The 26303-nt window shown below is 41.2% G+C and overlaps 6 protein-coding genes across 9 annotated transcripts; 4 read left to right on the top strand and 2 right to left on the bottom strand.

Annotated features, from left to right (window-relative positions):
* Window positions 1-3899, top strand: LOC135934605 (cell death abnormality protein 1-like). Its single transcript, XM_065476495.1, has 15 exons — window positions 1-150; window positions 207-329; window positions 386-526; window positions 695-835; window positions 893-1009; window positions 1067-1120; window positions 1171-1296; window positions 1357-1479; window positions 1584-1739; window positions 1868-2026; window positions 2083-2208; window positions 2397-2522; window positions 3287-3427; window positions 3492-3623; window positions 3742-3899. The coding sequence occupies exons 1-15, from the start codon at window positions 75-77 to the stop codon at window positions 3810-3812; spliced, it is 1812 nt and encodes a 603-aa protein (XP_065332567.1). The 5' UTR covers window positions 1-74; the 3' UTR covers window positions 3813-3899.
* A 1443-nt stretch (window positions 3900-5342) lies between these two features.
* Window positions 5343-10893, top strand: LOC135934602 (endoplasmic reticulum aminopeptidase 1-like). Its single transcript, XM_065476490.1, has 16 exons — window positions 5343-5607; window positions 6055-6204; window positions 6259-6447; window positions 6505-6587; window positions 6647-6849; window positions 6955-7135; window positions 7194-7419; window positions 7707-7861; window positions 7914-8162; window positions 8239-8397; window positions 8460-8685; window positions 8746-8929; window positions 8982-9203; window positions 9260-9402; window positions 9459-9811; window positions 9865-10893. Exons 1-16 carry the CDS (start codon window positions 5574-5576, stop codon window positions 10009-10011), a joined length of 2904 nt encoding a protein of 967 aa, XP_065332562.1. The 5' UTR covers window positions 5343-5573; the 3' UTR covers window positions 10012-10893.
* A 21-nt stretch (window positions 10894-10914) lies between these two features.
* Window positions 10915-14755, bottom strand: LOC135934604 (armadillo-like helical domain-containing protein 3). Its single transcript, XM_065476494.1, has 15 exons — window positions 14610-14755; window positions 14325-14543; window positions 13890-13977; window positions 13622-13825; window positions 13423-13564; window positions 13072-13370; window positions 12867-13015; window positions 12580-12810; window positions 12302-12522; window positions 12012-12244; window positions 11824-11950; window positions 11694-11769; window positions 11557-11635; window positions 11384-11500; window positions 10915-11277 (listed from the first exon to the last, which is right to left on the bottom strand). Exons 3-15 carry the CDS (start codon window positions 13974-13976, stop codon window positions 11182-11184), a joined length of 2061 nt encoding a protein of 686 aa, XP_065332566.1. The 5' UTR covers window position 13977; window positions 14325-14543; window positions 14610-14755; the 3' UTR covers window positions 10915-11181.
* A 71-nt stretch (window positions 14756-14826) lies between these two features.
* Window positions 14827-18591, top strand: Letm1 (Leucine zipper and EF-hand containing transmembrane protein 1). 2 transcript variants are annotated; one of them, XM_065476493.1, is made up of 12 exons: window positions 14827-15008; window positions 15276-15407; window positions 15525-15683; window positions 15744-16054; window positions 16110-16253; window positions 16308-16445; window positions 16499-16702; window positions 17056-17544; window positions 17594-17722; window positions 17779-17972; window positions 18031-18181; window positions 18231-18591. In XM_065476493.1, the coding sequence occupies exons 2-12, from the start codon at window positions 15347-15349 to the stop codon at window positions 18459-18461; spliced, it is 2211 nt and encodes a 736-aa protein (XP_065332565.1). In that variant the 5' UTR covers window positions 14827-15008; window positions 15276-15346; the 3' UTR covers window positions 18462-18591. The 2 variants fall into 2 exon arrangements, with proteins under 2 accessions (XP_065332565.1, XP_065332564.1); XM_065476492.1 differs by having other exon boundaries at window positions 14827-15158.
* A 58-nt stretch (window positions 18592-18649) lies between these two features.
* On the bottom strand, window positions 18650-20097 carry LOC135934607 (deoxycytidylate deaminase). 2 transcript variants are annotated; one of them, XM_065476497.1, is made up of 2 exons: window positions 19996-20097; window positions 18650-19612 (listed from the first exon to the last, which is right to left on the bottom strand). In XM_065476497.1, the coding sequence occupies exons 1-2, from the start codon at window positions 20074-20076 to the stop codon at window positions 18950-18952; spliced, it is 744 nt and encodes a 247-aa protein (XP_065332569.1). In that variant the 5' UTR covers window positions 20077-20097; the 3' UTR covers window positions 18650-18949. The 2 variants fall into 2 exon arrangements, with proteins under 2 accessions (XP_065332569.1, XP_065332570.1); XM_065476498.1 differs by having other exon boundaries at window positions 19917-20089.
* A 294-nt stretch (window positions 20098-20391) lies between these two features.
* Window positions 20392-25483, top strand: Wdr37 (WD repeat domain 37). 2 transcript variants are annotated; one of them, XM_065494314.1, is made up of 8 exons: window positions 20393-20551; window positions 21204-21274; window positions 21330-21443; window positions 21499-21678; window positions 21906-22078; window positions 22133-22358; window positions 22412-22550; window positions 22944-25483. In XM_065494314.1, exons 1-8 carry the CDS (start codon window positions 20517-20519, stop codon window positions 23320-23322), a joined length of 1317 nt encoding a protein of 438 aa, XP_065350386.1. In that variant the 5' UTR covers window positions 20393-20516; the 3' UTR covers window positions 23323-25483. The 2 variants fall into 2 exon arrangements, with proteins under 2 accessions (XP_065350376.1, XP_065350386.1); XM_065494304.1 differs by having other exon boundaries at window positions 20392-20551; window positions 21906-22358.
* The last annotated feature ends 820 nt before the right edge of the window (window positions 25484-26303 follow it).

Here is a 26303-nt window from a genome sequence, read left to right as displayed (position 1 = left end):
GATAAGAACGATGGTCACTCACACCTGGCGCAAAATTCACAGAGCTGAGGATTATTCATAACTCAGCTGCCACCATGGAGTCATCACTCTTGCATGTTTTCCTGCAAATTTTCCTCTTCACCCTAGCTACCTCTTCAGATCTCTCAGGGCGTATGTGCAATTGGCAAGATTCAAACGAAATTTTTCTCTAAAAAGGATGCTTCTAGTTATCTGCGAGGGAAATGCCGACTGCGCGGATATTGCTGGATCCACTTGCAACACCAACTTGAAATTATGCGAATGTTCTGGAAATCAGATTTTAAGCTCAACCATGCAGAAATGTTTGGCAGGTAATAAATTAAATTTTAATGCCGGGAAGGGTGGTAAAAAATTTAAAACTTCTAAGTGGTGCACGGAGCTGGTGACGCGTGCGAAGAAGACGTTCAGTGTTCTGCTGCTTTATTAAACGGTGGAACGTGCCAAAACGGAAAATGTGGTTGCACTGACGGCATGCACTACCTCCGAGGAAGGTGCTGGACCTCAAAGGGTGACTAAGATCATTACATAACGCTTTTTTTAAATAGATTCGATTCTTCTGAGATTACATCATAGCAAGAAAAAATTAACAATTTTCTATTTCCTCCATATTTGTATTGAAAAATGTTAAATTTAAATAAAGCTCTCACATTAAAAACAAGTTAAACTGTCATGCCAGCGCTTGGAGCAGATTGCAACTCGGACGATGAATGCGCTTCTCTGGTGGAGGCGAATTCTGTGCAGTGCTTGGACAACAAATGCCAGTGCGCCGAAGGATTTTACCAGAGAGAATATTCAGACTGCAGAAAGAGGGTGGAAAGTCGGTTTCAGTCAAACTCCGATGTGCAGCAAAATAAAAAAGTATATCTATTTTCAGATATTGGTGAGCCGTGCGCTTTGAACTCAGATTGCACTTACGACGGAGGCTTCTGCAACACATCTAAATTATGTGATATTATAGCTGTTAGAGGAAAGCTCAAGGTTAACCACAAAGGTGAGAAGCTCAAGTCGTGTGCCTTGAATTTTTCTAAACAAGTTGCAACCTTTACAGTGACTAAAAGTAACAATACATTTATGCACGCTGCCACAAAAAGAGGGAACAAAGGTAAATTTAAAACTGAAGGTAACACAAAGGTCTTTAAAAAATATTTTAAGAGTTGGGAGCGGCTTGCAGCTCTGACCCAGAATGCAGTACACTGAATTCCGAGTGTCCTCCGTCTGGATACTGCAAATGTAAAACAGGTTTCTTCAAATCTCCCACTGAAGACAAGTGTATTCCTGGTATTTAAATACAGTGATTTATTTGTAAAGAAAAAGCTAATCGGTTATCAATGAGCGCAGAAATCGGGGGCCCGTGCACTCAGAACGAAGATTGCGTTATTAAGGGATCAAGCTGTGACGGCTCTGTGTGCGTTTGCGGAATGGGAACTGCGGCGTCGGCAACTAAGCAGGAGTGCTTGAACCGTAAGAATGAAATTGAATTTCCGTTTCATTTTTTTAGAAACCTTTGGGAAAATTTTGCGCATGTAAAATTATTTTTTTATGAGTCGTTTGCTAACTTATTTCAGAAACTATTGCCTACAACAGACGCTGCTCTGAAATTTCTCAGTGCACGCTCTTTGGCACGAGAGTTGAGTGCAAATCAAACGGAGGAAGTTCAAATTGCGTCTGCGGCGCCTCTTCACGCCACATCGTAGAAGATAACATTTGCTGGATTGTAAAAGGTACTGGCGGGCGTTTCTTTATGCAGAAAAATTTCTTTCGAGATGTGGCTAAATTTAAAAAAATCAAATATCATAAAAGTGTACAACTTTTATCTATTTGCTTTGCAACTTAAATAAATTTATCTCAGGTCCTGGTCAGGAATGCTCTGACGAGAGGGACTGCAGTGTCCCTTACAAAACCAACGAGTTCTCTGACATGTACATCGATTGCGTTGGCAACAAATGCACGTGCAATGAAGGCTATCACCCAAGTAGCGACGGCAGCAATTGCAACTTGGATGCACCAGGTTTGGCTTGGGTTATATTTCGATTTGCAGCAAATATAAAATGAACGAAAACCCAGATCTAGGAGACACGTGCACAGAAAACAGCGACTGCCAAGTGGGCAACTCGATTTGTGACACGAAAACAAAAATGTGCGTGTGCAAAACAGGATACTACGCGGATAGCGAAGGCGCCTGTGCTGTCGGTAAGGAACATAAATAAAGAGGTGCACCCTCGCTTCACTCACCCTCTTGCGTTCACGTCGAGACAGACGCACTTTTTCATTGGCTTTTATGACGGGTGGTGCAGCAGCCAAGATTTAGATAACAGCCCCGACATAAGCCATAAAACGCACGCCGCTTGTGCTAACACCATTTTTGATGCATTATTTAGGCGTTGGCGGATCGTGCTCCGTGTCAGAAGACTGCGCCTCTGTGGCTAATTCAGAGTGCACGGCAAACAAGTGCCAGTGCCCGGCCGGCTGGACGTCCAATTTAGCCATTTCGGAATGTTTGCCAAGTGAGTAAACGAGGGCGTAACAATGAGAGGCAGACAAAGCTTCCAGCCATCATGTAAATGAGAGGCAATGAGAAAGGGTCGTTTCATTAGGCACCTCCTTTTGTTTGTAATGAAAATGGGACCTTCAAATTAAATATATAGCATAGCCTGAAAATAACGATGGTAGAAAAAATATGCCGATTAGGAGCTGGGGTAGAAAAATGTGTTGAATTTTTTTGTAACCAAAGATTTAATCACTCTTGAACTAAACTTAAAGCTGTCTGAATCTCTGCTCCAAAAAAGTACATGCAATCCCGCTTATTTTGCTTTGTTATTGACAGTAAAGTCTCATTTTCTCAAAGATAATTTCTAATTGGTATAGATTTAGCTATGAAAAATGCATTTTAGTCGATTATTAAGATATTTTAATGTTTCGTTTAATTTAAAGATCTAGTTGATAGTTTTTTCCTTAAATAAAAATCCAGTAAATATTTTTTTAAGACTATAATTTCAATTTTTTATTTGCTCATTAGCTATTTAAAATTAAAAAAAAATTACTTAACATCATGTGCAACATCCAATTTAAATATGGAATAAAAACAGCTTGGGAAAAAGTTTTTTAGTTGAAAGCTATTTTTAAGATCTATTCTCAAACTAAATTTAAAGTGTATAGATGAAAAACACAAATTTAAAAAGAATATTAAATCGGAATGAATTCAAAATAATGTGATAATTCTCATTTTAACTCAATCTTTAATTTTTAATGTGATTTCCAACTCTTGCAGTCACTAACGGCTTGAACGAGGAGTGCGCCGAAAGTCAGCAGTGCACGCCTTCGCTTGGCGAATTCGGCGAGTGTCGTGACGAGCTGTGTCAGTGCCAAAAGAAACACCACTTGGTGCTGGGCACATGCACCCCTTCGAAGGGTGGGTCGATCGCTATTAATAATTAACGACGCGTGGCGTGATGCGTGAATGTTGATCTAAGCAGGTCTGGGCGACGACTGCAGCAAGGGCTACGAGTGTTTCCTCCCCGTCAGCACCGAGGGGCTAGTGTGCCGCAATAACAAGTGCTCCTGCGATTACGGTCTCGTGCCTGCGGAAAACAATGCCTACTGCACCGGTGAGTTACCCCGTGACCTTAAAAAATCGCGGCTCGAGTGTCGTCCTCGGCTGGGGTCTTGCTTTTCGCCTCGCACTTTTGTGTTTCCTCACTCATCCCTCTTTGTCTCCCACAACAGGTTCAGCGGCGCGCGCCACCGTGGGATTCTTCACCCTCACCGTCGCGTTTCTCCTCGTCTCGCTCAAATGAAAAATTGGTCATTAGGCAACATACCTCTCTCTCTAAGTCTATCACATTATATGTAAATAAATATTTTTTATTTATTTTTACAATTGTGTTTTCATTCCGAACTCAATGTTCTTTACAGCATGAAAATATTTTAAATGCTATAAAAAGGTATAATAACAAGACGCGTGCCTTTTGGCCAAGTATTTGAAATAAATTAGATGCAATTATTTTTGTGTCTTTAGTAATTAGTAGAGATTAAATTTGTCATGCAAGATTGTAGCAGTTCATGCCTGCAATAAATACGTTATCTTATTCCACGGTCTGTCGTTAAATTATGAAAACTTCTAAGTAAATCGTTATTAATTACGTATAACATGTAGCATGCGACGACTCGTCATTTATACGGCAGGCTCTCGAGCCAAGTGCAAGGGTTCAACTGCTTAAATCCATCCTTTCATTATGCCCTCTACGGAATACGATGAAATCGTGACTTAAGCAGCACGTGCTAAACTGGAGATTAGCATTTTCCCGTCGCCGCGGTGAGGGAACCTGATGATTTGAACCCCTGCGTGCATGCAACCCTCGCGCTGATGAGAAATAAGCCCAGTCTAAATTACGTACGTGCACTCCCCTTCACCCAAACAGTAAATAAGCACACTTCACTTCTTGAGCATTATAACTCTCCTGCTGTGCGATGGAGCACTTTTTGTGTGTGCAACATATTTTTCATGCAAAAAACGCGCAAGGTCACGCAAGAGGGTCAAATCCCCGCGGTGTTGGAAGAAAAGATTTTGCAATTGCGAAGCCCGCCGCGGTAGGGATGGCTCAATTGTGAGAAATTTTTTGTGTGCTCTTAATAACGAAGCTCCCTATTCATTTTGCGATTTTGCTTCTCTCGACCGAGTGAGGAGAGTGAATACCACCAGTCGGGCACTCTCGTCGCGCCGGTTGCATACCATTCCAAGACAAAGGCGCAAAGCCGCGACACTAGAGAGTGCTGCATCTGCAGATTCTCTCCGACCAGCCCCCCTCGCTTTCGCCGAGCACTCTTCCGTGTTTATTAGAATAATAAGACCACGCCTTGTTAAATTCATTAGTGAAATGCAGGTGAAAAACCCCACGAGTCATGCTCGGCGGGGTTCCGGCCCTAAAGTGTGTATAGAGTGCTTTTGAAGCTAAACGCGTTTTAACCAGAAATGGCCGTATTTGGAGCTGTTTAGAGAGCGAAAGTGAACTCGCTCACCCAGAGAGAAAAAAAGAGGAAGACGGCTGCGAATAAAATCGAGTCGTGTTCCCATATTTGCCACAAACTGAGCAAACACTCTCGAGGTTGATTGGACAAGCCGATAATTACAAAGTCGGCTCGACAACCGTCAGAAAATAGAGCTGGGGGAGAATAAAATCGCAATTTGGCGCGCACCCTGCCAGCAGCCACGGCCGTCGGTCCACGCTCGCACAGTAGCAGTCCTAGGCAGCAGCAGAGAGAGGAGTGGGTATTGATTTTTCCCCGCGTTTCGCTCGGTGCCGTTTTCTCCCCTTCGCCAAAATATTGATTTCTTGCGGTGGCGATGCCGAGTGCACCCTCACTCGCCCCTCGTGCTCGCACCAAGTGAGACTGCCGTTTTTTCGGTGCGTTCACGGCCGAAATCGCGAGTCGGCGGCCACTGATTATGTGAGAATTCTTAGCGCGGCCTAACCGTGGCTAGAGACTCTTTTGTCAAATTAGCCTACGTCAGCTCAGTCCGAAATGTGCAAAGTGTAGTTTGGAAGCGAACTGCCGCCATGAGTGATCAAGATAATGTCGCGTTTCTGACAGGTAATTAGTGCCAGCTCAATTTTTCAGTTACACTAGTTGACCGAATTCAGATGCTCGTGTTTTGAATTCTTTTTTCAAGTGTGCCCCTGGTCGTTGCTCCACACGGTGGGCGCGCGATTTCGCGCATATCATTAAGCCGCGCATTATTCACACACATGAACTCTTAAACATTCGTGCCCGTCAAGTGTCCTTTACAACACGAAAGATAAAGCCGATTAAATTAACATGAATTACAATTAGCCCACGTATTTCGTGTTTGCACTTAAAAATTTGTCGTGCACTTTTACTAAACCTGCGAGAGAATGTGATCATGAAATAATAAAAACAGCTGCTTGCTCACGCTGTAGATTATTGTTGTAATAATAAGAAAACTTATTATATTGATATATTATATGTATCATCATGTTTTTTTACGGATCGTCAAACAGAAAGTTGTTGTGATTGTAGGAGGCGACAGCCAGAGCAGCAATAAAAGGAGCTTATACGAAAGGAATGGGGTGGCGGTGTGCTCTCAGAAAAAAGCTTTGATAATAGCAACTTCAGTTTTCGCTTGCTTGTTCGCCTTTTCCATTTTGATCGCTTTCATCAGTCAAACAGGTAAAAATCGCTTGATGCATTATTTTCCCGGGATATTGATTGGTGCGCTTCCAGATTGCCCTTGTCTGGGACAGGGAGACGACGAGGATGACTTTGATGAATTTGAAAACGCCATGCCGCGGCAGCCGAAGGCCTCAAACGGGGAACCGTATCCGTGGAACAGTCTCCGGCTACCGGACTTTGTGCGACCCTTACGCTATAATCTCACCATTCATCCAAATCTCACCACTTACTACGTGAAAGGTAACCCTCTTTTATAATGCCGTAGCTGGGGCTGAAAGTGCGTCGCACGCATTGCAGGTCAAGTGAGCATTGAATTCACCGTCGACAAGGAGACCGAGTTTTTGGTGCTGCACAGCAAAAACATCAGCATCACGGACAAAGTAAAAGACCCGATGGGGGGATATCTTTGAATTTAAATTGGTGTGGTTGTAAATTTCAGACTCTGGAAGAGAGTAACGGCCAAATAATGAACATCACGGAGATATTAGAATTTATTCCTGGGCAGCAAATCTATATCGAGTCGCTGCAGCCGTTCATGAAGAACCACAATTACACTTTGAAGCTGCGTTTTACATACCGGCTGAGTACCGAGCTGGAGGGATTCTACGTCAGCACTTACACCACTCCTGAAGGGGATAAGAGGTGCGCGCTTGCGATTTTTTTACAGGCAACCGTCGCCGACGAATCTCTTTTTGCTGAATCGTCGCGATAGACATGCTTTTTAATAAAATCGCCGGACGATTTCAGGGTGCTCGCGACAACGCACTTCGAAGCGACTCACGCGCGGGCAGCGTTCCCATGCTTCGACGAACCGCACTTCAAGGCGCGCTTCAAAATTTCCATATTCCGAGACCGCTTTCACATCTCCCTCACCAACATGCCCGTGGCGAACACCGAGGACGCAGGCTTCTACATGGGAACTGGGCTGGTAACCGACTTAAAAATCGATTTCTTGAGCGTGTCAAGAGCAATGCTCCTTTTTGCAGCTGCGAGACGACTTTGAGGAGTCTGTGCCGATGAGCACGTATCTCGTTGCTTTTGTCGTGTGTGACTACCACAAGAAGAGCATGGTCACACAAAACCAGATTTCCGTCTCCGTTTACGCGCCGCAACATCAGCTGAATAGAGCCGAATTCGCCTTGGAAACTGCAACGACCCTGATGGATTTTTTTGAAAACTTCTTTAACGTTTCGTACTCCCTTCCAAAACAAGGTTCGTCAATTTATGCCAAACGATTAATTATTTATAAAGGCTTATATTTATATTCAAGCCAACTAACTTGAAAAATGGATTTCATCACCCTCGTTTTAATTTATTCCTCAACTTTTGTTGCCCTCTTTTTGGGAACCAAACTGCTTCTCATAAAACAGGGTGCCAATTTAAACGCCAAAACAAAAAATTGAGACTAATAAATTGCCTTTGCGTGACAAGGATGGTGCAGTCCATATTTTTGAAATTCCCTAAAAATATTTTATCCAAATATTTGACCAATTTTTTAGATCTGATTGCCATCCCGGACTTCGCCGCTGGTGCAATGGAAAATTGGGGGCTAATCACTTACCGCGAGTCATCAATACTCTACGACCCGCTTGAAACATCTTCTGCGGCGCACCAATGGGTGGCGATCGTGATTGCCCATGAGCTTGCTCATCAGGTAAAGAATAACACAAAATAAAATACAACCTAATTAAATGCTTGCTTCGCAGTGGTTCGGAAATCTTGTCACGATGAGGTGGTGGTCCGACTTGTGGCTCAACGAGGGCTTTGCCAGCTTCCTCGAGTACGTGGGGGTGGCGTACGTGCGGCCGGACTGGGCGATGCTCGAGCAATTCGTGGTAGATAAAACGCAACCAGCTTTGGCACTCGACGCCCTGGCATCAAGCCATCCAATCTCCGTGGAAGTGCGAGACCCGTCAGAGATAGAAGCCATTTTCGACGCAATCAGCTACTCGAAGGTAATAAAAGCAGCATAACGTGTTAATGTGTGTTAACTGTATAAAATAACGATTCATTGTCACTTTTTATCTGAAGGGCGCCGCGATCATCGCCATGCTTGAGGGGTTTTTGGGAAGAGACACGTTGAGGAGCGGACTCCAGCTTTATTTGCTGACGCATGAGTATCAAAATGCAGACACCACTGACCTTTGGAAAGCATTGAGTGATACCTCGCCGGCAGCTTTACACGTGAAGGTGAATGTCAGCGTGGCATTTCAAATATATGAAAATTAAATTCACTCTTTGAAACAACAAAGAGCATCATGGACACTTGGACTTTGCAAATGGGATTTCCACTGGTGACGATAGAACGAAACGGAACGGACATCTACGCCCGGCAAGATAGGTTCCTGATGTCATCTTCAAACGACACTTCCAACCTTCCCACTTCTAAGTTCAACTACAAGTGGTACATTCCATTGAGCTACAGAACCAATAGGCCCGAAGATGGCGTTAAACAAGTCTGGATGAACATGACCGATGGTAACTGAATAAAAATTAAATCCTATAAACACCGATATTTATAGAAAAATGTGCTTGCAGTCGCATTTACTCTGCCTGAAGACGCTATTTGGTTCAAAGCCAACGTCAACCAGTCTGGGTTTTACCGAGTCAACTATGACAAGGACACGTGGAATGCACTTGTCGCCGCACTAATAAACAACACTCACGTCTTCAGTCCCGCTGATCGAGCTAGCTTGATAGACGATGCCTTTACCTTGTGCAGGTATGGTGAAAGGACGGAATTAAATTGTGGTCTGCAGAGGGGAAAATTTCAGATCTGGCGTTCTTGGTCCTGAGCTTCCCCTTGAACTGTCTCTGTACCTCAAGAACGAACAGCACTACGCACCATGGGTGACTGCACTCGAAAGCATGCAGAACTGGGCTCGACGACTGCAAGAGTCTGCCGCTTACAAACTGTTCCTGCAGCACATGCAAGGAATCCTGAATCCTGCCGCCACCCGCATTGGGTGGAACGAAACTGGGACCCACCTTCAAAAGTATAGAACACGCAATAATAGAGAAAATCTATTTAAATAAAACTACTTTGCTGCAGACTTTTGAGGAGTGAAATCCTCTCTGCCGCAGTCATGTTTGGCGAATCCACCACTGTCAGGCAAGCGAGAAGAATCTTCTCCGACTGGATGAACAACAACAAAACGGTGTCCCCGAATTTGCGAGAAGTTGTGTACACCGCTGGTAAAAAATCCACTCTTGTCATCGCAAAAAATATTTTAAAAGTCCAATCCCGCCAGGAATTAAATACGGAGGCGAACAAGAATGGGAGTTCTGTTGGTCGCGCTACAACTTGACGGCCGTGCCAAGCGAGCGCCGCCTCCTGCTCAAAGCTCTTGGCCTTGCCTCCGATCCCTGGCTGCTGCAAAGGTTCCTGCAAGCCTCCCTCGACCGCAACATGGTCAAACCGCAAGACCTGAAGTTGGTATTCACAGTGGTGGCGTCCAACCCCGAAGGTCGCCTCCTGGCCTGGCGCCACGTGCGTGCTAACTGGAGGCGCCTGCAGAATGCACTCGGCAACAGCACCGCCGCCCTCGGAGGCCTCGTAGGAACGGTCACGTCACACTTTTCATCTCCATACGACGTGGAAGAGGTGAGCAGGGTGTTTTTAATTTGATTCTTTCAGCCTGACCGAATGATTTGCAGGTCTCCCAGTTCCTAAAGGCCCTTCCCAGGCGATGGGGGCAACACCGGATCATGCGGCAGAGCTTGGAGAATATCCAGCTGAACGCGAAATGGGTCCGCTCCAATGAGCGCATGATTGCCACCTGGCTGAAGGAACATCCCATATAACTAACGTCGGTGCTCAGGCAGATCCGGCCTGGGTACGGATAGATTCCCCAATTACTAGGTGTAGCTCTCCCGAGTGGCAGTACGTTCTAATTGTTTCTCATCTCGAGTTGAGTTCACTGTTTGGTCGGTTGCTCGTTTCCTGTTCGGCCGGTCGCCACCAAGCGAGGCCACAGGTTGTCTGTTTGTTGATGTTGTACGGTGGAATTTGAAGGTGAAGACCAAAGGCAAAATCTAACGTCCAAAGTTTGGCAAAACGCGATTCTCTCACTCACAAAAAGACCTTTCCAGACATTTTCATTGCATTCACATTCATTATACTCCATGATAGCATTCTCCAGATGCCAATAGCAAAGTTCGTTCAGACGCGACGGGTTAGAGACAAATATTTTCCACCACCCGCTCGCGATCCAAGTCATTGTGTCAACGCAGCCGTAGCCAAAAAGACAAAATGCATAATTATGATATTTACAGAAGAAATATTAGCAAAAAAAAAACTATACGCATATTATATTAAAAAAGGAAAGTATAATCTCTTCTTTGTCACTTGATTCCTCTTGCAATGTTAAATTTGTGATTTTATCTGTAATGGTACTGAGCTGAAAATATTTTATCGTCTTTGCCTTCTCACATGAGAATTAAAATTTAATATAAGGAAACGCGTGCTGAATTGCGCCTTATTTAGAAGGCCCTTGAGATATTAAAGGATCAACACTCAATCATTTGAAATAGAGCATTATCAATTGGATTGCAGTTCATTCCGTGTCGTATTGTACTTTTTGAGACTGATGTCTTCTTCATAAACGCAACACCGTGAGAATAAATTTGTGAAAACAAATTACCTAGCATTAATGTATCCATGTCTTATGAAGCAGTTGCATAATATTTTTAAAAATACAAAATCTCTTTAGCTGCCAAAAATCAGATTTGTTTTATTTGAACCTCAGAATTCTTATAAGTAGAAGTTCTTGGCTGCTCTTGTAAATTAACTCAAGTAAGTCATCAAGTTAAGGTGAAGTACAATATTTTTATAACAATTGTCGATTGATTGGTTGATTAAGATAAATATAAGAAAAATCTGTTCTTGACACATTTATCAGATTTGGAAAAATAATCACTCAATTGGAAGAAACGTGACCACAACAACTAAACTTAAACTAAAAATAATTCACATTACGATACAGAAGCAAAGTCTTGGAAAACTTTCTGCACGCTCTCTTCTGGAGTGAAATCAATGTTCTGATTGATGTCACTGATTACAGTTTGGACCTGGAAATTTTTACGACTTAGATTGCAGGTCTTGTGAAACAACTCCAAATAAATATGTTCACGATAAAGATAAACCAAACCAAAAAGAAAGAAAAATAGTACTCACCATTGTATAGAAAAAGCTCTCATGATGAGGTGACTCAGAGTATCTCTCGTAGTGGTCCAAGTTATCTTGAAGCTTCAGCATCAGACTATCATAGTTGCATCTCACAACTTCTAAAATCTAAAATCAACAGCTACATTTTAGTTACATGATTTTTAGCAAGTTGATTTATCTACCTGGTCCTCGGAAGGCGTTGACAGTCCTTGATCAGTCAGCCACGTGTTTATTTTTGGTACAAAATGGCTTGTGATTGCCCTAAATGATTGGAAATAGTAAGTGAGACACATTTCCATGCTAAGAGAAGGTTCATTACCTGACATTAACCAGGCTGTTCGCTAATTTCTGAGCCCATTCTTTGAACTCTCCTTCAATTGAAGAGTAGCGAAGAGCTAGAAAAGATGAATTTTAAAAGATTAATACTAGTTTGATGATTGCCGGCTTACCCATAGCGTGCAAGTTGTTGAAAACTTGGTGCATTCTGATCATTTCATAATACAGTTCATCATAGCTTGTTGGAGAGGGAAGGAATGTGTCGCCATACGTAATGAACAGATTGAAAATGTTGACCACCTGATGATTTTAAACGTGATGTTAGTCAACGCTAGTGAGGCACATAATTGTTAACTTGAACCTGCAAAGCTAACTGGAAGATATTCATCTTCTTGGCCAGGGTCCCTTCGTGAGACAAGAGAAACCTCAGTAAGGCAATAAGTGACTTCCACAACTCAGGCCACTGGTACGAAAGTCGTACTCTGCACCTCTTTTGATAGCACACTAGTCTTTGGGCGATTCCAATACTTAGAAGATACAGTTCCATGGGGAAGCGCTTCATTTTGTGACTTGTGATGAACTCTACGACAAAATCTGCAGCAAAACATGATTGTGAATGAACAAAGTCACGACTTTCTGCTAATTGCTTACCTAGCATAGCACATGCCAAAGGTTGAGCAGGAAGTGACGGATCTGAAGGGATTTTCCTGTGACGCATCGGAGATCGGTGCAGCTGAACTTTGTAGACCAGGTTGGGATCGTGCATCAGTGAGTTTGCGTATTGGTCCTCAGAAATACAGGTTAGAATGAGGAGACAAAGCTTGCCGTTGTTGAAAAGGGTGTCTGGTTTTGTGTCCTGGGTCACGATTGAACTGGATTTGAGCTTAACATTAGCAAAGCGGACAGTGGAAAATGCTAGCAATCCTTACCAATACTCTATGAACGTGGCCAAGAGACTTGTGGGCTGAGAAGCAGGATTTGCCATGAGGTGAATCTGAGATGGGGCCTGGTTACTCTCTGCGGAGGCTCTGATGTTGTCCAGAGTGGCTGTTGGAGAGGGAGGGCTGCTCGTGTCAGCTTGCGTTTGAACTAAGTTTGTAATGAAGTTTCGGTTGAGGTGCACAGCTTCGTACAGAGCCAAAAGGATGGCGTTGTGATTCCTAGATGAATTATAAATATACAGCAAACTGAAATATTTCACTTGAGGGAATATTACTTCAACTGTTGATTTCTGCATGATCCTTCATCAGACACAAACATAGATCCAACCATGTTGGTAAGAGAGGAAAACCATCCTCCAGCGTGGGTGTCTGCATTCTGTGTGGTATATTGCCAGCAGAAGTCTGCTAAATGGTTGGTGATCACCTTCATAATTTTAAATTTTTTTTACTAAAGCTATGAAAAGGGAAAATATTTATTACCTGGCTGTATCCTATTAAGGCCAATTCAATGTCCAAAATCGAAAGTTGGACAACAAATGGATTTGTTCCCTCATATTTGCTAAAGTTCACGAATAAGGTCAGAAGTTGAATCACAAACTGGCCAAGAGCAAGGCGTGTGTCTGGATCTTGAAGAATGTAGACCAGAGCTTCAAAGAGGACCTGACTCGTGTAGTTCATAGAATACTCCAGAATGGTGTTTTGACTCAGGTTTTCAGATCCTGTGGCCAGAGCGAGAATCAAGCGCAACGCAAGGTTCTTGATTTCGCTGTTTGGATTACCTGCAGAATTAAGATTAGTTTCCTGATTTGTGAGCTTCATTTTTACTCAGACTTGATAGGATTGAGCTACAGCGTTCGAAAAGTAGAGGAATGTATTTTTTACTAGAGTCGTGTCCAACCAAAATGTTGACTATGTCCAGGTTGCTTTCAGAAGCCGCTTTTCTGGTGATGGCCTTCAGAATTGTGCATAGCGTCTGGATATACAAAAATTGTTGCATTTCAAGAAATTTATAACAATTTTGTCAAAATACCTGCAGAGCAACTGCTATTCTAATTTGGGATGAATCCTCCAAAATGTCAATGCACTGAACACAAATGAGATTTAAATTGTCTTTGAGCTGAGTCAGCTGCTCGCCATTCAGTTTTGCAAGCTCAGACTCCAGCTTAGACACACTTGGCTTCAAGAGGAAAAATTCGTGCCAGAAATGCTCATTTCCAACGGAAGGATCTTCTCCCTAAAAATCGAAATAAGCAATAATTACCAATAGAAGTTTTTAAATCAAGAGGCAAGAAACTGACCTTAAAAAAGGATTCATAAATTTGAACGACCTTTCCTTTGCTAGGTTTTTTGGAGCTGACGTTGCCCCATTTTCGGGAATTTGACATCCTGTGAACAAAAAATACAATTTTTGCTTATGAAACAAGTTCAAAAATGATTTGAAAGTAGAAAGTTAAATGATTTTTTTCAAGAAAGTAAATGTTAAGGTATTACTAGCAGATATTGTCCAATAGATACGTTCTACACAAAAACAAAACTATGGAATCTGGACTACATATATGTACTTTGGCTAAAGCATCAGACATAATAATTATGATCTAACAGCTAACCAAAGTCAGTCTGGTATTAGATAGTAATTTCTTGAACAGTTCCAGACAGTGATGTTCATGTAATTCGATTTTAAGTGACAAGTAAACACAAATACATCAGTTTGATTACGGTAAAAATTTTCTTACCCGACCACGTATGTATGATAGAATACAGGTGGCCTTAATATGGATCTGATTTTAATTCTGTTTTGTATTATGCTCTGCAGCTGTTGTTGAGTTGTGAAGAGAGCCGCGACCAGGCCAAGACGGATCCTCCCCTCTGCTTTGTTTTGGTTGTATTATTTTAAAAGTCACACGATGCACCACAGATTGGGTTGGGCGAGGACAGTTTAAGCAGAGCGACAGCTGCAAAAATGAAATTTGTTTGAAGAAAACATCTCGATATTGAGCCAAATTAGAGCTGATTTTTACTTGGTAATGCCTGACTGGAAAACGGGTGACTGAAGTGGTATCACCTTGAACAAATCAAAATTTTCCATTGACGTCTTGTTAGCACCGGTGAACATAAAAATTAGAAGTGCGACAAAACACGGACTATCTCAAGGAGCTTTAACGTCACTGTCACTGCGTTTGCTTTAGTGCGTTGTGCCAAGCAGCTCGACTCCGCCCCCTTCTAGATCGCCTGATCCACAGCTGCGCGGCCACAACTTCGAAATTGGACGAAATTTGCAAGCAAGAGAGGAAAGATAAATGTCACTCTTTTGGCTAAATTACGCTTTTTCGCTAACCTTTGAGAACATCTGTGACATTCCAATCAACCGAAGCAAACTTAGGAGAAGAAGTAATTGATCCACATCAGTTCTGAGAACCGTAAACGTTTCCATCATTTTCATGAGCACAAGAACCGCAATTTCAATCCGGCGGTGACGGAAAGTGACTAAAAATAATTTCCACACCTAATACACAGCTGAAGACATTATTTGCTTCTTATTACCATCAGACTAAGCGTAGTAAATTTAGGTGAATATCATTCGCTGACCTTCTCTCCTATTTAATTGGTCTATGTTGACCTAGTTTTTAATCATAACTATGAGCTGACTACTAATGAATTTTAAAATGATCATTGTTTACTTCCAGGTATATTGCTGTGATAAATAAGTTGTAAGAAATAGTGAATAGAAGAGACCATTGAAGGAACTGAAGCAAAAATGCTGTTGGCACTTGCAACTCAGAAGAACCTTATTACCAAGACAAGCTTTGCTGTACAAAGTAAGTGAAATTTACTTAAATCGAAAAAACTTATCAGGAGGTCAGTCATTAAAAAAATCTTCTTTAAGGTAACATTCCTGATATTTTTTTAACTTCACTACTACGTTTTCTTTCTAGGGCAAGTGTCGTTGAGGAGATGGAGGCCAACCTCATATTATTCCCAATGGCTGTCTCATCCTCAAACTTCAGTGTTACTGCATAGCGAAGAATTGAGGTGTTCCTGCAATAGAGCATTTTCACCAAGTTATATTGGTGTACCAGTATACAGCTATGGAGGTAATTTATATAATTATTATTATTACATGACCTGCAAAGTTATCAAATTCCTCTTTGCAGATCCTTTTATGAAGCGGGCGATTCATACTAGTAGTATTTTATGGGAGAAAGAGCCGCTGAAGCCTTCATCAAAAGTGGAGGCTTCAGTGCAGACCTTGAAAAAGGCACTGAATGAAGAAAAAAATGTTCCCTCAGTCTCTCAGAGTTTATCGCCAGCAGTGCCAAAGAAGTCAATGTGGCAGAAAGTAAAGGATGAACTGATTCATTACTACCACGGGTTTAGGTTACTCTTTATTGACATTAATGTGTCAAGAAAACTAGTGATGCGAGTCCTGAATGGAAAATCACTTACTAGAAGAGAGCACAGACAAGTAAATATTAATAATTGCGTTAAATTTTGCTGAAGCTAATAAAATTGATCTCCAGTTGGTGCGTACTGTATCTGACTTGTTCCGCTTGGTGCCATTCTCTGTGTTCATCATTGTCCCTTTCATGGAGTTGCTCTTGCCACTGGCCATCAAACTTTTCCCTGGAATGCTGCCATCCACATTCCAGACGGCAACTGACAAGGTTTGATCGCTTTCTTGCTTTCCATTATTGGTGGTTTTATGGGTTCACGCGCAGGAGGACAAGATGAAACAAGCTCTGAAAGTGAAATTGGAAATGGCAAAGTTCCTGCAGCAAACCCTTGACAACATGTCGCTCAAGGCAAAAGGTCACCACTCAGATGCAGCAAAAGAATTGGTGGAATTTTTCAACAAGGTTAGTACGAATTGTCTTTGGATGGAATGCTCACTTACCAATAAATCTCAAAGGTGAGATCTACTGGGGAGACCGCTAACACAGAGGAAATTCTGCGATTCTCAAAGTTGTTTGAGGATGAAATCACGTTAGATTCACTGTCTCGCGCTCAGCTGGCAGCCCTGTGTAGGGTACTGGAAATAAATCCTCTTGGCACAAACAATTTTCTGAGGTTCCAGTTGAGGATGAAGCTTAGGAGTCTTGCTGCAGATGACAAGGTAGGGAAAGCTTATTCATTTTGCTTCTTTCCCAAGTTTGTATAACACCATTTCTGTCCTGAAACAATATTTTTTGTGCGTCTTGAAAAGGCAAAACTGCAATTTTTAGCACTGCATTGAATATCAATCTAAAGTAAAATTTTGAGCTCTCTGCAACCAACTCTTTTTTTAAACAAACGTATTGCAGTATTTAATTTTAATTGCCTTATTTTCTATTGAACATTTTTTTTTGCTGGAGTTTTCCTCTGAATTATATTGTTAAAATTTTAGTCTGACCTTTTTTTATTTGGATAGCAAAGTATTGACTAATATTAGTTGCCTGTTCTGACTATTCTCCATGACATTTATTCCAGGTCATCATGCGGGAGGGCGTTGAAACCCTTACTGTACCTGAACTCCAACAAGCCTGCCGAGTGAGAGGAATGCGCGCCTATGGCATGGCAGAGTCTCGGCTGCGGGCACAGCTGAACCAGTGGCTGGACCTCAGTCTCAACGAAAAAGTTCCCCCTTCCCTCTTGCTGCTCTCAAGGGCGCTCCTCTTGCCGGAGACGGTCACCACGTCAGAACAAATCAAGGCATCCATTTCGGTGCTGGCCGAGTCTGCTGTGACTCAGGCGAAGGCTGCAATCGGCGAGCGCGAGGGCAAGGTGGACAACAAGACCAAAATTGAGCTCATCAAGGAAGAGGAGAGGAAGATCCAGGAGGAGAGGATCGAAAGGAGGCAGGAGGAGAAGGCTGAGAAGGAGGCCAAGTTGGACGCAGCAGTACCAGCCGCTCAAGAAACAGTCTTGGAGGTTGCTCAATTCAAGACTACAGAACCACTTGTAACTGAGAAGCAAAAGGTGCGAAAATTGTACAGCTTCATGAGCATCACTGATGAAATGTTTTCAGGAGCTGTCATCGAAAGACTTTGAATTCATCGAAGACGCTCTTGACACTCTTGGCAAAGGCAAGAAGAAGCTTCTTGTTGAGAAGGAGGAACTGCAGGATTTGAAGGAGGAGATGGAAGATTACAAAGAGGCAAGTTTAATGAGTAAAATAGTGAAGTGCATTGTTCAATTTGATTTTACTATCAGGATTTGCAAGACCTGCACGAAGTCATTAGCACAGTAGATAAGAAAAAGGTCACTGTGAAGGAGTCCAAGGGAGCTCAAGCTTTGTACAAGAGGGTCAACCGTATGATCAACAAAGTAGATGGATTGCTCTCTGAACTGGAAAAGACCAAAAAGAGGGACATTGAAGAGACTCTGTCCGACACCACCGATCAGAAGTAATTATTATTTCCCTTGTTAGGTACATGCATTAATAGCTAAATTTGATTTTTTTAGGGAAGCAATGGTCACTATTTCTGAACTCATGTCTGCTATCCACCAAATACAAAAAGTCCCAGACGCACAAAAAATGGAGAGCATTTCTCAAGTCCTGAGCAAAATCGATGATGACAGAGACGGAACTGTTAGAGTTGATGACGTGATGAAGGTATCAGCACATTTTTTCTCATATTCAAGATTCTTATGGTCTATATCAGGTTATCGAGCTGATTGGAAAAGAGAATGTCAAGCTCTCTGCAAAGCAGGTTGACGAAATCATCGACTTGCTAGACAAGGAGGAGGTCATTGAGATCGAGCACCAGATCGATATGAAACTGGAACACAAAGTTGACACTGACAAAGAGACTGCTGTTGAGTCGTTGCCCAAGGAAGGACAACAAGTTCCCATTATTCCAAAGCCAGCGCCAGACAGCAGGCCGAAAGTTTAAGCTTGATTATTTGGTTGTTATATTTTCTGTTCAACTAAATACTACTTCTTGCTTCTAGACTTCCTGTGTAATTGCTTCTGTACAATTTTTGACCAGCTTGCTGGGAATAATTTATTTTCATAGACAGCAAGGAATTTTTTATTTATCTCAATCAAAAGGGAAATCTATTAAGGAATGAAAAAGAGTGCTGTTTTAAAAGTTGTAATTTCATAAGAAATTGGGGTAATGATTATAGGACGTTGTGCTGATACAAAAGTGAGCTAAAATCAGGTAAATATACAGTCAGTGGAAATGACTAAAGTCAGAGATGGTTTGAGAAGATAACAAAATTTAAATATTGCTTCAAGCAATATCTGTACAGTTTTGGAAATTTTGTTCTTTTAACAAAGGATAGTTTTATGAAAATTTAATTTACTCGTAAAGATTTAGCACCAATAATTTCCAAATAATCTAGATTTGAAAATTGCCGTTCCAACAGTCTTTGGATTTCAATTTTTGATAGGTGACTGAGGAACTTGGCTCATACCTGACCAATCAATATCGTCAAAGTCAATCACAATTTTCTTTTCTCTAGGAGTATGACGCCGGTACTTAATTCCGGCAGCATCAAGCATTCGCTTTGAGGCAATCGTTTCATTTTTTGAAGCGTGTTTGTCTGACATGTACACGACAGTTGAGATTCTGGATTGAATTATTATTTTGGCGCACTCAGCGCACGGGAAAAGAGCTACAAACATAGTGCATCCAGTGACGTCCGCGGTGATCTTGTTCAGTATTGCGTTCATCTCTGCGTGGCACACGTACATGTACTTGCTGTCCAGGTCTGTCTTCCCACCCTTGCGCCATGGGAACTCTTCGTCACTGCACCCAATGGGGAAGCCATTGTAACCGAGTCCAACAACTTTATTGTACTTGTCAACAATGCAGGCGCCGACCTGGGTGCAGGGGTCTTTGCTCCTCTTGGCAGCGAGGAAGGCAAGAGCCATGAAATAGTCTTCCCAATGCAAGTAATCCGTCCGAGCTGAATTCAGATCTCGAGGCTCTTGCGAACTAATTTGGCAACTCTTGCTTGTCACCTCCTGCTGTTCATTGGTTATTTCGCTATGGGTTCTTGACCCGTTGCATGATTTTGTTCCATCCATGCTGACAATCTGAAAATCGAGCAAAATGAAAAATAAGCACTAAAGACATCGTATTCACCAAGACAATCGTGCAATAAAGAAAGAATAAAAAAATGAATCAAAATTTATACTAGTGTCGGTGGCAAATCATAATACCAAAGAATACATATTTATGTAAATCTGAATTATTGTGTGTCACAAAAATTGATAAAATTACATTATGCTTATATTCATTAAAATGGGGATACTATTTAAATTTGCTGACGAGTAAACAAGTGCTGCAAATTATAGTCCCATTTAATCCATGAAAGATATTTTTTCAAGAATCACTTACCGAACTTGATTACTACGTTCCCTTAAATCTTTAATTTGAAATTCAAGAGTTTGAAGACTTTTCCTTTTAGTTTTCTCACTTTTAATTTACGCTCCTCCAAGTTAGAGTCCGCTGAGCTGACGCAGTGTGTGCATGTCAAAATCACAAAGGCATGCTGCATTGGCTTGTTCTTGTTAGTTACTTTGCGGGTGGCGGGCGAAACGAATTTCAGAAAAATGCATTGCCAACCTAGGTTGTAATATTATTGCATTTTTTATATTTTACTATAAAATATTTTGAATATATTTAAGTTTGAACCCTCAGTAAAGTACAGTTTTTAAAAGCTGACTTGAAAATGATAATCTTAAAGCAACGTATTATTTAAAAATTCTCTCAAGATTGCCGATTGCTCTTGCGGGTTGTTCTTGAGGAAATTCTGAGGTTGGCAGCAATGGAGATTGTTTTCATCGAACAGATGATCGCGATCATTTGAAAAGGATTTTTTCGAGAAAGTATTAGTTGAATAACACACAACACTGCTGGCCTTTACTTGCGCGTAATGCCAAATTTTATTGTTTTTAGCTGCTATTAGCATTGCACTAGAAATTTTTCAACCACACCATGCAGGAACCACCAGTTTTACCTCCAGCAATAAGGTATACAAATCGGAAGAGAGCACAGGACGGTACTACAATACACAGTGAAAATCAAACATCGGCAATTTAGATAATTTAAAAATAATAGCATTTTGTGACTTCTATACTAAATATTTTTAACTATTAAATCAATCCTGCGTACTGTTAAACATTTTTAATTTCAAACTGCATAGATCGCTTGTAAAGCTGTATTATATCATCCAGTTTCCCCACTAAACATCACAAAATAAATCTTGAACGTACTTTCACCCATATAAAACGATGGATTGCATTGTGTTTTATAACAGTATTATTAGATTAACATGTTCCAGTTAGGTACGTAATACATTATAGTACAATGTAAAATTTGCTTTTGTAAATTGCATTAGGTATGTATATGTATGATACTTGTAAAAACAAGTAAACAAAACTATTAAACAATCGCATATTTCCTATTCTCAATTTCGTCCTGCAAAAAAATATCATTTTCAAATTACATGATCTGTGATATGGAAAAATCACAGTGTCCGCCGGTTAACACCTCTCACCAGTTCTTATGAGAATCTCATACTTAAAAGTATGCTGTGGCGAAAAGTGTAATTTTTCCATACTCTATTGCATTATTTGCACACAAGCTGACACTTGGCTTACTTTTCATTTTGTATTATTACAGAACAAAGCTGCACAGTTTGTTTAGTGAAATTGAAAAAGAATTTGAACTTCTCTATTTAGAAAATTTACAATGTGAGTATTCTGGGTCGTTTCTGCGCCAAATAGTGCTAATTCTATTTATTCCCAGTGCAAGGCAGGGCCTCAGGGTCGTGGGACGCTGGCTCTATTCAGGTGAGCGAGAAAGCCTCTGCAGTAGGCGATGCAACAGAGCTGGATGGTCTCAGGCAGAAAAAGCAAAAAGGTTTTCAAGTAATAAGCTAAAATATAATTTTTGTTAACCAGAAATAATATTTCAGTGAGCCAACAAAGCTCTTTGCAGCGAGTAAAAGCAGCCACAAAGTTGAAAGCACAAACTAGCAAAATAGTATCTAGCTTCAAAGGTGCCCTTATCACTACTTCTTTCGTGAAGGAATTTCCTGGTCACCGCGATGGTGTCTGGGACGTCTCATGCCCTCGATCCGGCCAGCCATTTATTGGTAAATAATATTTTGCAGCTTAAATCTACTAGCCTTGTAAATTTACCAGTACTTGCCAGTAATTTACCAATACTATTTGTTTGGCTGGTGTTAAAAATATTGCAGGCTATTATATTTCAGATTTGAATTTAATTATGCTCATCATGTTTATGAAATGACCACATTTTAAATGAATTTTCAATTCATACCAATTCACGTGTTTGTTAAATATTTTTTATTTGAAACAGGCACAGCTTCAGCGGACCACACAGCTAGCATTTGGAGCACAGCAAGTGGCGCTTGCATTCTCAAGTACACGGGTCACTCTGGGTCGGTCAACTCGATTCGATTCCATCCTTCGAGGGATTTGGTTCTCACTGCCAGTGGCGACACAACAGCACACATTTGGCAGGCAGACATGGTAGGCATTGTCTCGTTCCGCAGCACTGTTTTCTCATCAGCTCTTTGTCGGCAGGGAATAAAACCACTAGTCGAGCCTGATCCAGACGACCAAGAATGTGTCGACGACAAGACTGAAAGTCCAGCTCTGAGGACTCCTCGATTCGAGCTCAAAGGCCACACTAACGCGGTCATTGCTGCTGACTGGTTGTCTGCGGGCGATCAAGTCATCACTGGTAGCTGGGACAGAACTGCCAATCTTTACGATGCCAACACTGGAGATTGCCTCCAGTCATTTACAGGTGATTAGAATTTCATTTAGAGTTTTATAAGAAATCGATCAATTTGTTTGCAGGTCACGACCAGGAATTGACTCATATACACACTCATCCTTCTCAGCCATTGGTGGTGACTTCATCCAAGGACTGCACGTTCCGTTTGTGGGACTTTCGAGAGACTATTCACTCGGTTTCTGTATTCCAGGGACACACAGAGTAAGCTTCATTTTATTTGTTTCTTACTAGTGGTGACACTTAATTTGACAAATGGCTCTTTACCGATCAGGACCTTAGTGAAAATTTTAGGAGAAAAGAGGCAGACAGTGCTATAATTATTTTCTCTTTCAATTTTTACTAACCCACCCTGTTAATGATCCACTTGGAGAATCAATTTTGGCAAACTTTATTTAATTAATAAAATAAATATTAAAAACATTTTTCACCTTCCTCGTGCTAAAAGAATGAGACCTGTCATTTTTTTTCTGCTGATTATCAATTATGGCAACTACTGCATAAATGCCAAATATTTCAGAGAGAAATAATCGTTGTTTTCGGTGTGAAAACTTGATCATTCATGTTGGTAAAATTTGCTTCTGTCTTGTTGTGCAGGTCTGTGTCTTGTGCCGTCTTCACAAACGAAGACAAGGTTGTGTCTGGAAGTGATGACCGGACAGCCAGGATTTGGGACTTGCGCAACATGCGTTCGCCTCTGATGACCATCCGCAATGACTCGTCAGTGAACCGAGTGGCCATCTCTTCAAGCGGCACCATCGCCATTCCCAGTGACAACCGTCAGGTGCGCTTCTTCGATCTCGAGGGCCAGCGTCTTGGACGACTGTCCAGGTCAGGTAGGCAGGGACATCGGCGCATGGTTTGCTCAGTCGCTTGGGCCGAGGAGCCGCAGCAAATAAATTTCTACACTGCCGGCTTCGATCGTTTGGTCTTGGGCTGGTCTGTCCAGCCGTGCAAGGATCTAGTTTCTCGTTGAGTTTAAATTTTCTACCCTGGATATGTTTTTAGACGTGTTGGAAAAAGGCGTTGGCTCTTTTCTCAGTCAGTTACCTTGTCACTGGTGAATGCATGGGTGAATAAATTGGCAAGGCCAAATGCTTGAAAACAAAAAAGTTGTCAGTGAAATTGAATTTGAACCTTTCACTCTGCAATTAACTAAATTAATTAGTCTCGGATTATAGGCGCCGTAATATTTTAAAATTGCTACTAAAAATGCCATAAAATGCAAGATGTTATTTAATCTATTTATATTCTTGTGTTTAAACCTGTCCATGCTTTATTCAGTTTGTACCTCAAAAGGTCAACAGGATTATTAAATTTTTGATAAATTAACAAATCTTGCCTAAACATATTCAGAATCCAATTTCACTCGCAGCAACCTCAAATAGCAATGAGTGGAATGTACCAGTTGATACAATTTGGTGTTTGGTTTGAAATTAAAGTTGAAGTCCAAGCAAAATGTACTTAAATGTTTGCTTGTCAGCACTATTTAATTATTTTATGGTTATTCTTGTTTGAGAAGCAGACAAATAAATCTTTCAGGGAGCACGTGAAGCTGCGACTTTTCACGCAGATTCAAAGCAATATATAACAAATTCTCTTCTGGGGAAATTTCTGCTCTCGAAATGAGCAACTTGCTTATTTCATCCGACAGATTTATTCTGGGCTGAAAATTAATCACCAGCTCGCTAAAGGGCTGTTACAATCATTCCATCGATCACTTGTAGTAAAAATTGTTGCTCTTGTGAGAAAGCAGTCAGACAAGCTATAAATTATTGCTGAGCGTGTACTCTCATGCAAGGCGTTGTATGAGAGAGCCCAAAGAAACAGGCTTATCACTGCATTCTTTACAATCATTCAGAAGTAATCTGCCCTCAAGTGACTGCTTTCTTCACCCTTGATAAATTTAAATTATTTCGTTTTCATTCAATTAATTTTTTGCCTTCGCCAGCCACACGTCTTTAAACTTACACTACTTATTGTTACTTTGTTCCTATGATCGAAAAAAATGTATTCCTGTTGCAAGGCTATATTATAATTTTCAGTTGACTATGATCTTAATAACTCAATGAAGACGCATTACAGTATGAACATCTCAATGGTGCAAATGCATTTTAAATTGTGCTAAAACGTGCCAAATCTTAAAAGTTTCACACTTGAGCAGTAATTTTCGTGCACGGTAAAATATTTGCAATAAAATCCACTTTTATTTGTTAAAACATGTATAATTGTTACTTATTTATCGTATACAGTATAATATATTATTATGCACTTTGGTGTTCAGGTACATGATGAATGTCAAGAATTATTCAGGTTGATCTAGAGCTAAAATCGAGATAACTCGCCACTCAAAGCCTTGTCTTTTAAAACTCACCGTTCAAACCAATTCTAGTTAACCTCCCGCACATTTTAGCCGTACGCTATGAAATAATATATTTATCATATTTATCAAGAGTCTGCACTAATCCCGTTTGTGGTCGTTACCCACATCGACATTTTCGACTGATGTTATGATCGTTGAAACTCTTCTATGTTCTACTTGTTAATGTTTGTAATGCACCGTGTTAATAGTCACGGGAAGTAATTTAGCTCAGTTCAAAACAGTTCGCGATGTTGCAGTTGTATTTATTTCATTAAAAAATGTTGCAGGAAAATTAAATATGTGGAGAGAGAATTGGTTAAAAATATTTCAGGTGTTTTTAAAAAAAATATCTATTATCGACGGCTGTGTCATAATTGGATTATAAGATAAATTTATACTATAGCGAGCGTGGTGCAACTCATGGAATTGTGTCATTCAAATTCTTTCTGGAAGCCGAGCGATGCAGCATCGTTGCCGTTAGAAATTTTTACTTTCAAAGTGGTGCCGGAAAAATTTTTAGCACTGAAAATAGTTAACCATTTCATTATCTTACACACAGCCGGTGATAATGGATTCAGCAATGCCTTTGTCAAAATAAAAATTCACGTGGTTTCCATCCTTTGATTGTTTAGCTAAAATAGTTGCAAGAAATCCTCCAATATTAACACAAAAATGTATTCACTCTCTCAAATGGAATGTAACCCGATGAAATTATGGAATTATACAACATATTTATTCTCGTCAATAAAAATTAGAGCACCTTCCTGAAATCGATCGCGTCACCTTTTATTTCGCAAGAGGAAACCTTCCTGGGAAAAAGAGAACCTTGGGCGATCCCTTCTCGGTGTGGTAGGCTCGAAAAAATGTCGCTCGAACTAGAAGTGCCTGCCGTGGGTCGGATGCTGCTCGAGATTCTGCAGGCTGCGCGCACTCATTGTATGCGCGCGGCAGACCCGAGGGCTAGGTGAAAGTGATTCGATGTCAAGTCCATTGCTAGGGGCGAAACGCGGTGTGATCTAACCGCAGCTCCGCCCAATATAATTGGGTCAAGCGCTATTGCACCCTAGCCTGTGTGTTAATGGTCGCCTGCCGCTAGTTAGGTAACATCAGTTCGACGCACGCGAAGCTGATGACAAAGTTCAATATCCTTTTCGCACCTGAATAGCTACCGCGTGCGTGGGACGACGCTAATTCGCCCAGATTAAGAGCGAACGCCCTCATGGCTTTTGTCTCGGAATGAGCGTTTTCAACTCGTATGGTTATGGTGTGCAAGCAAATAATTTTAATTGCGGGAAAGATAAAATCGAGTGATTTTTTTATTGGAAAATAAAGTGATTTTTCAGGCAAATTGGGTCAGGGTTCGATTAAAACGCTCTGCCTGCACATCTGACGCCTCATCAAACGCACATGGGCGTTGTCTTTGGTCATGACCATAATCAAGCTCATTTTTTTTGGTAATTTGCTAGAGTATTCGCTCTGCCTTTCCCCAAAGAAAGATTTGGTGCCCGCCTGCCTCTTTTGCATAATCGACATGCAACCTTCAAAACTTGACAGAATGTTCCCTTTTCCTCTCTAAGTAATGAAATTAGAAAACG

Source organism: Cloeon dipterum, chromosome 1, assembly GCF_949628265.1.
Source record: "Cloeon dipterum chromosome 1, ieCloDipt1.1, whole genome shotgun sequence".
NCBI lineage: Eukaryota > Metazoa > Arthropoda > Insecta > Ephemeroptera > Baetidae > Cloeon > Cloeon dipterum.
This window is presented reverse-complemented; position numbering and strand designations above follow the sequence as displayed.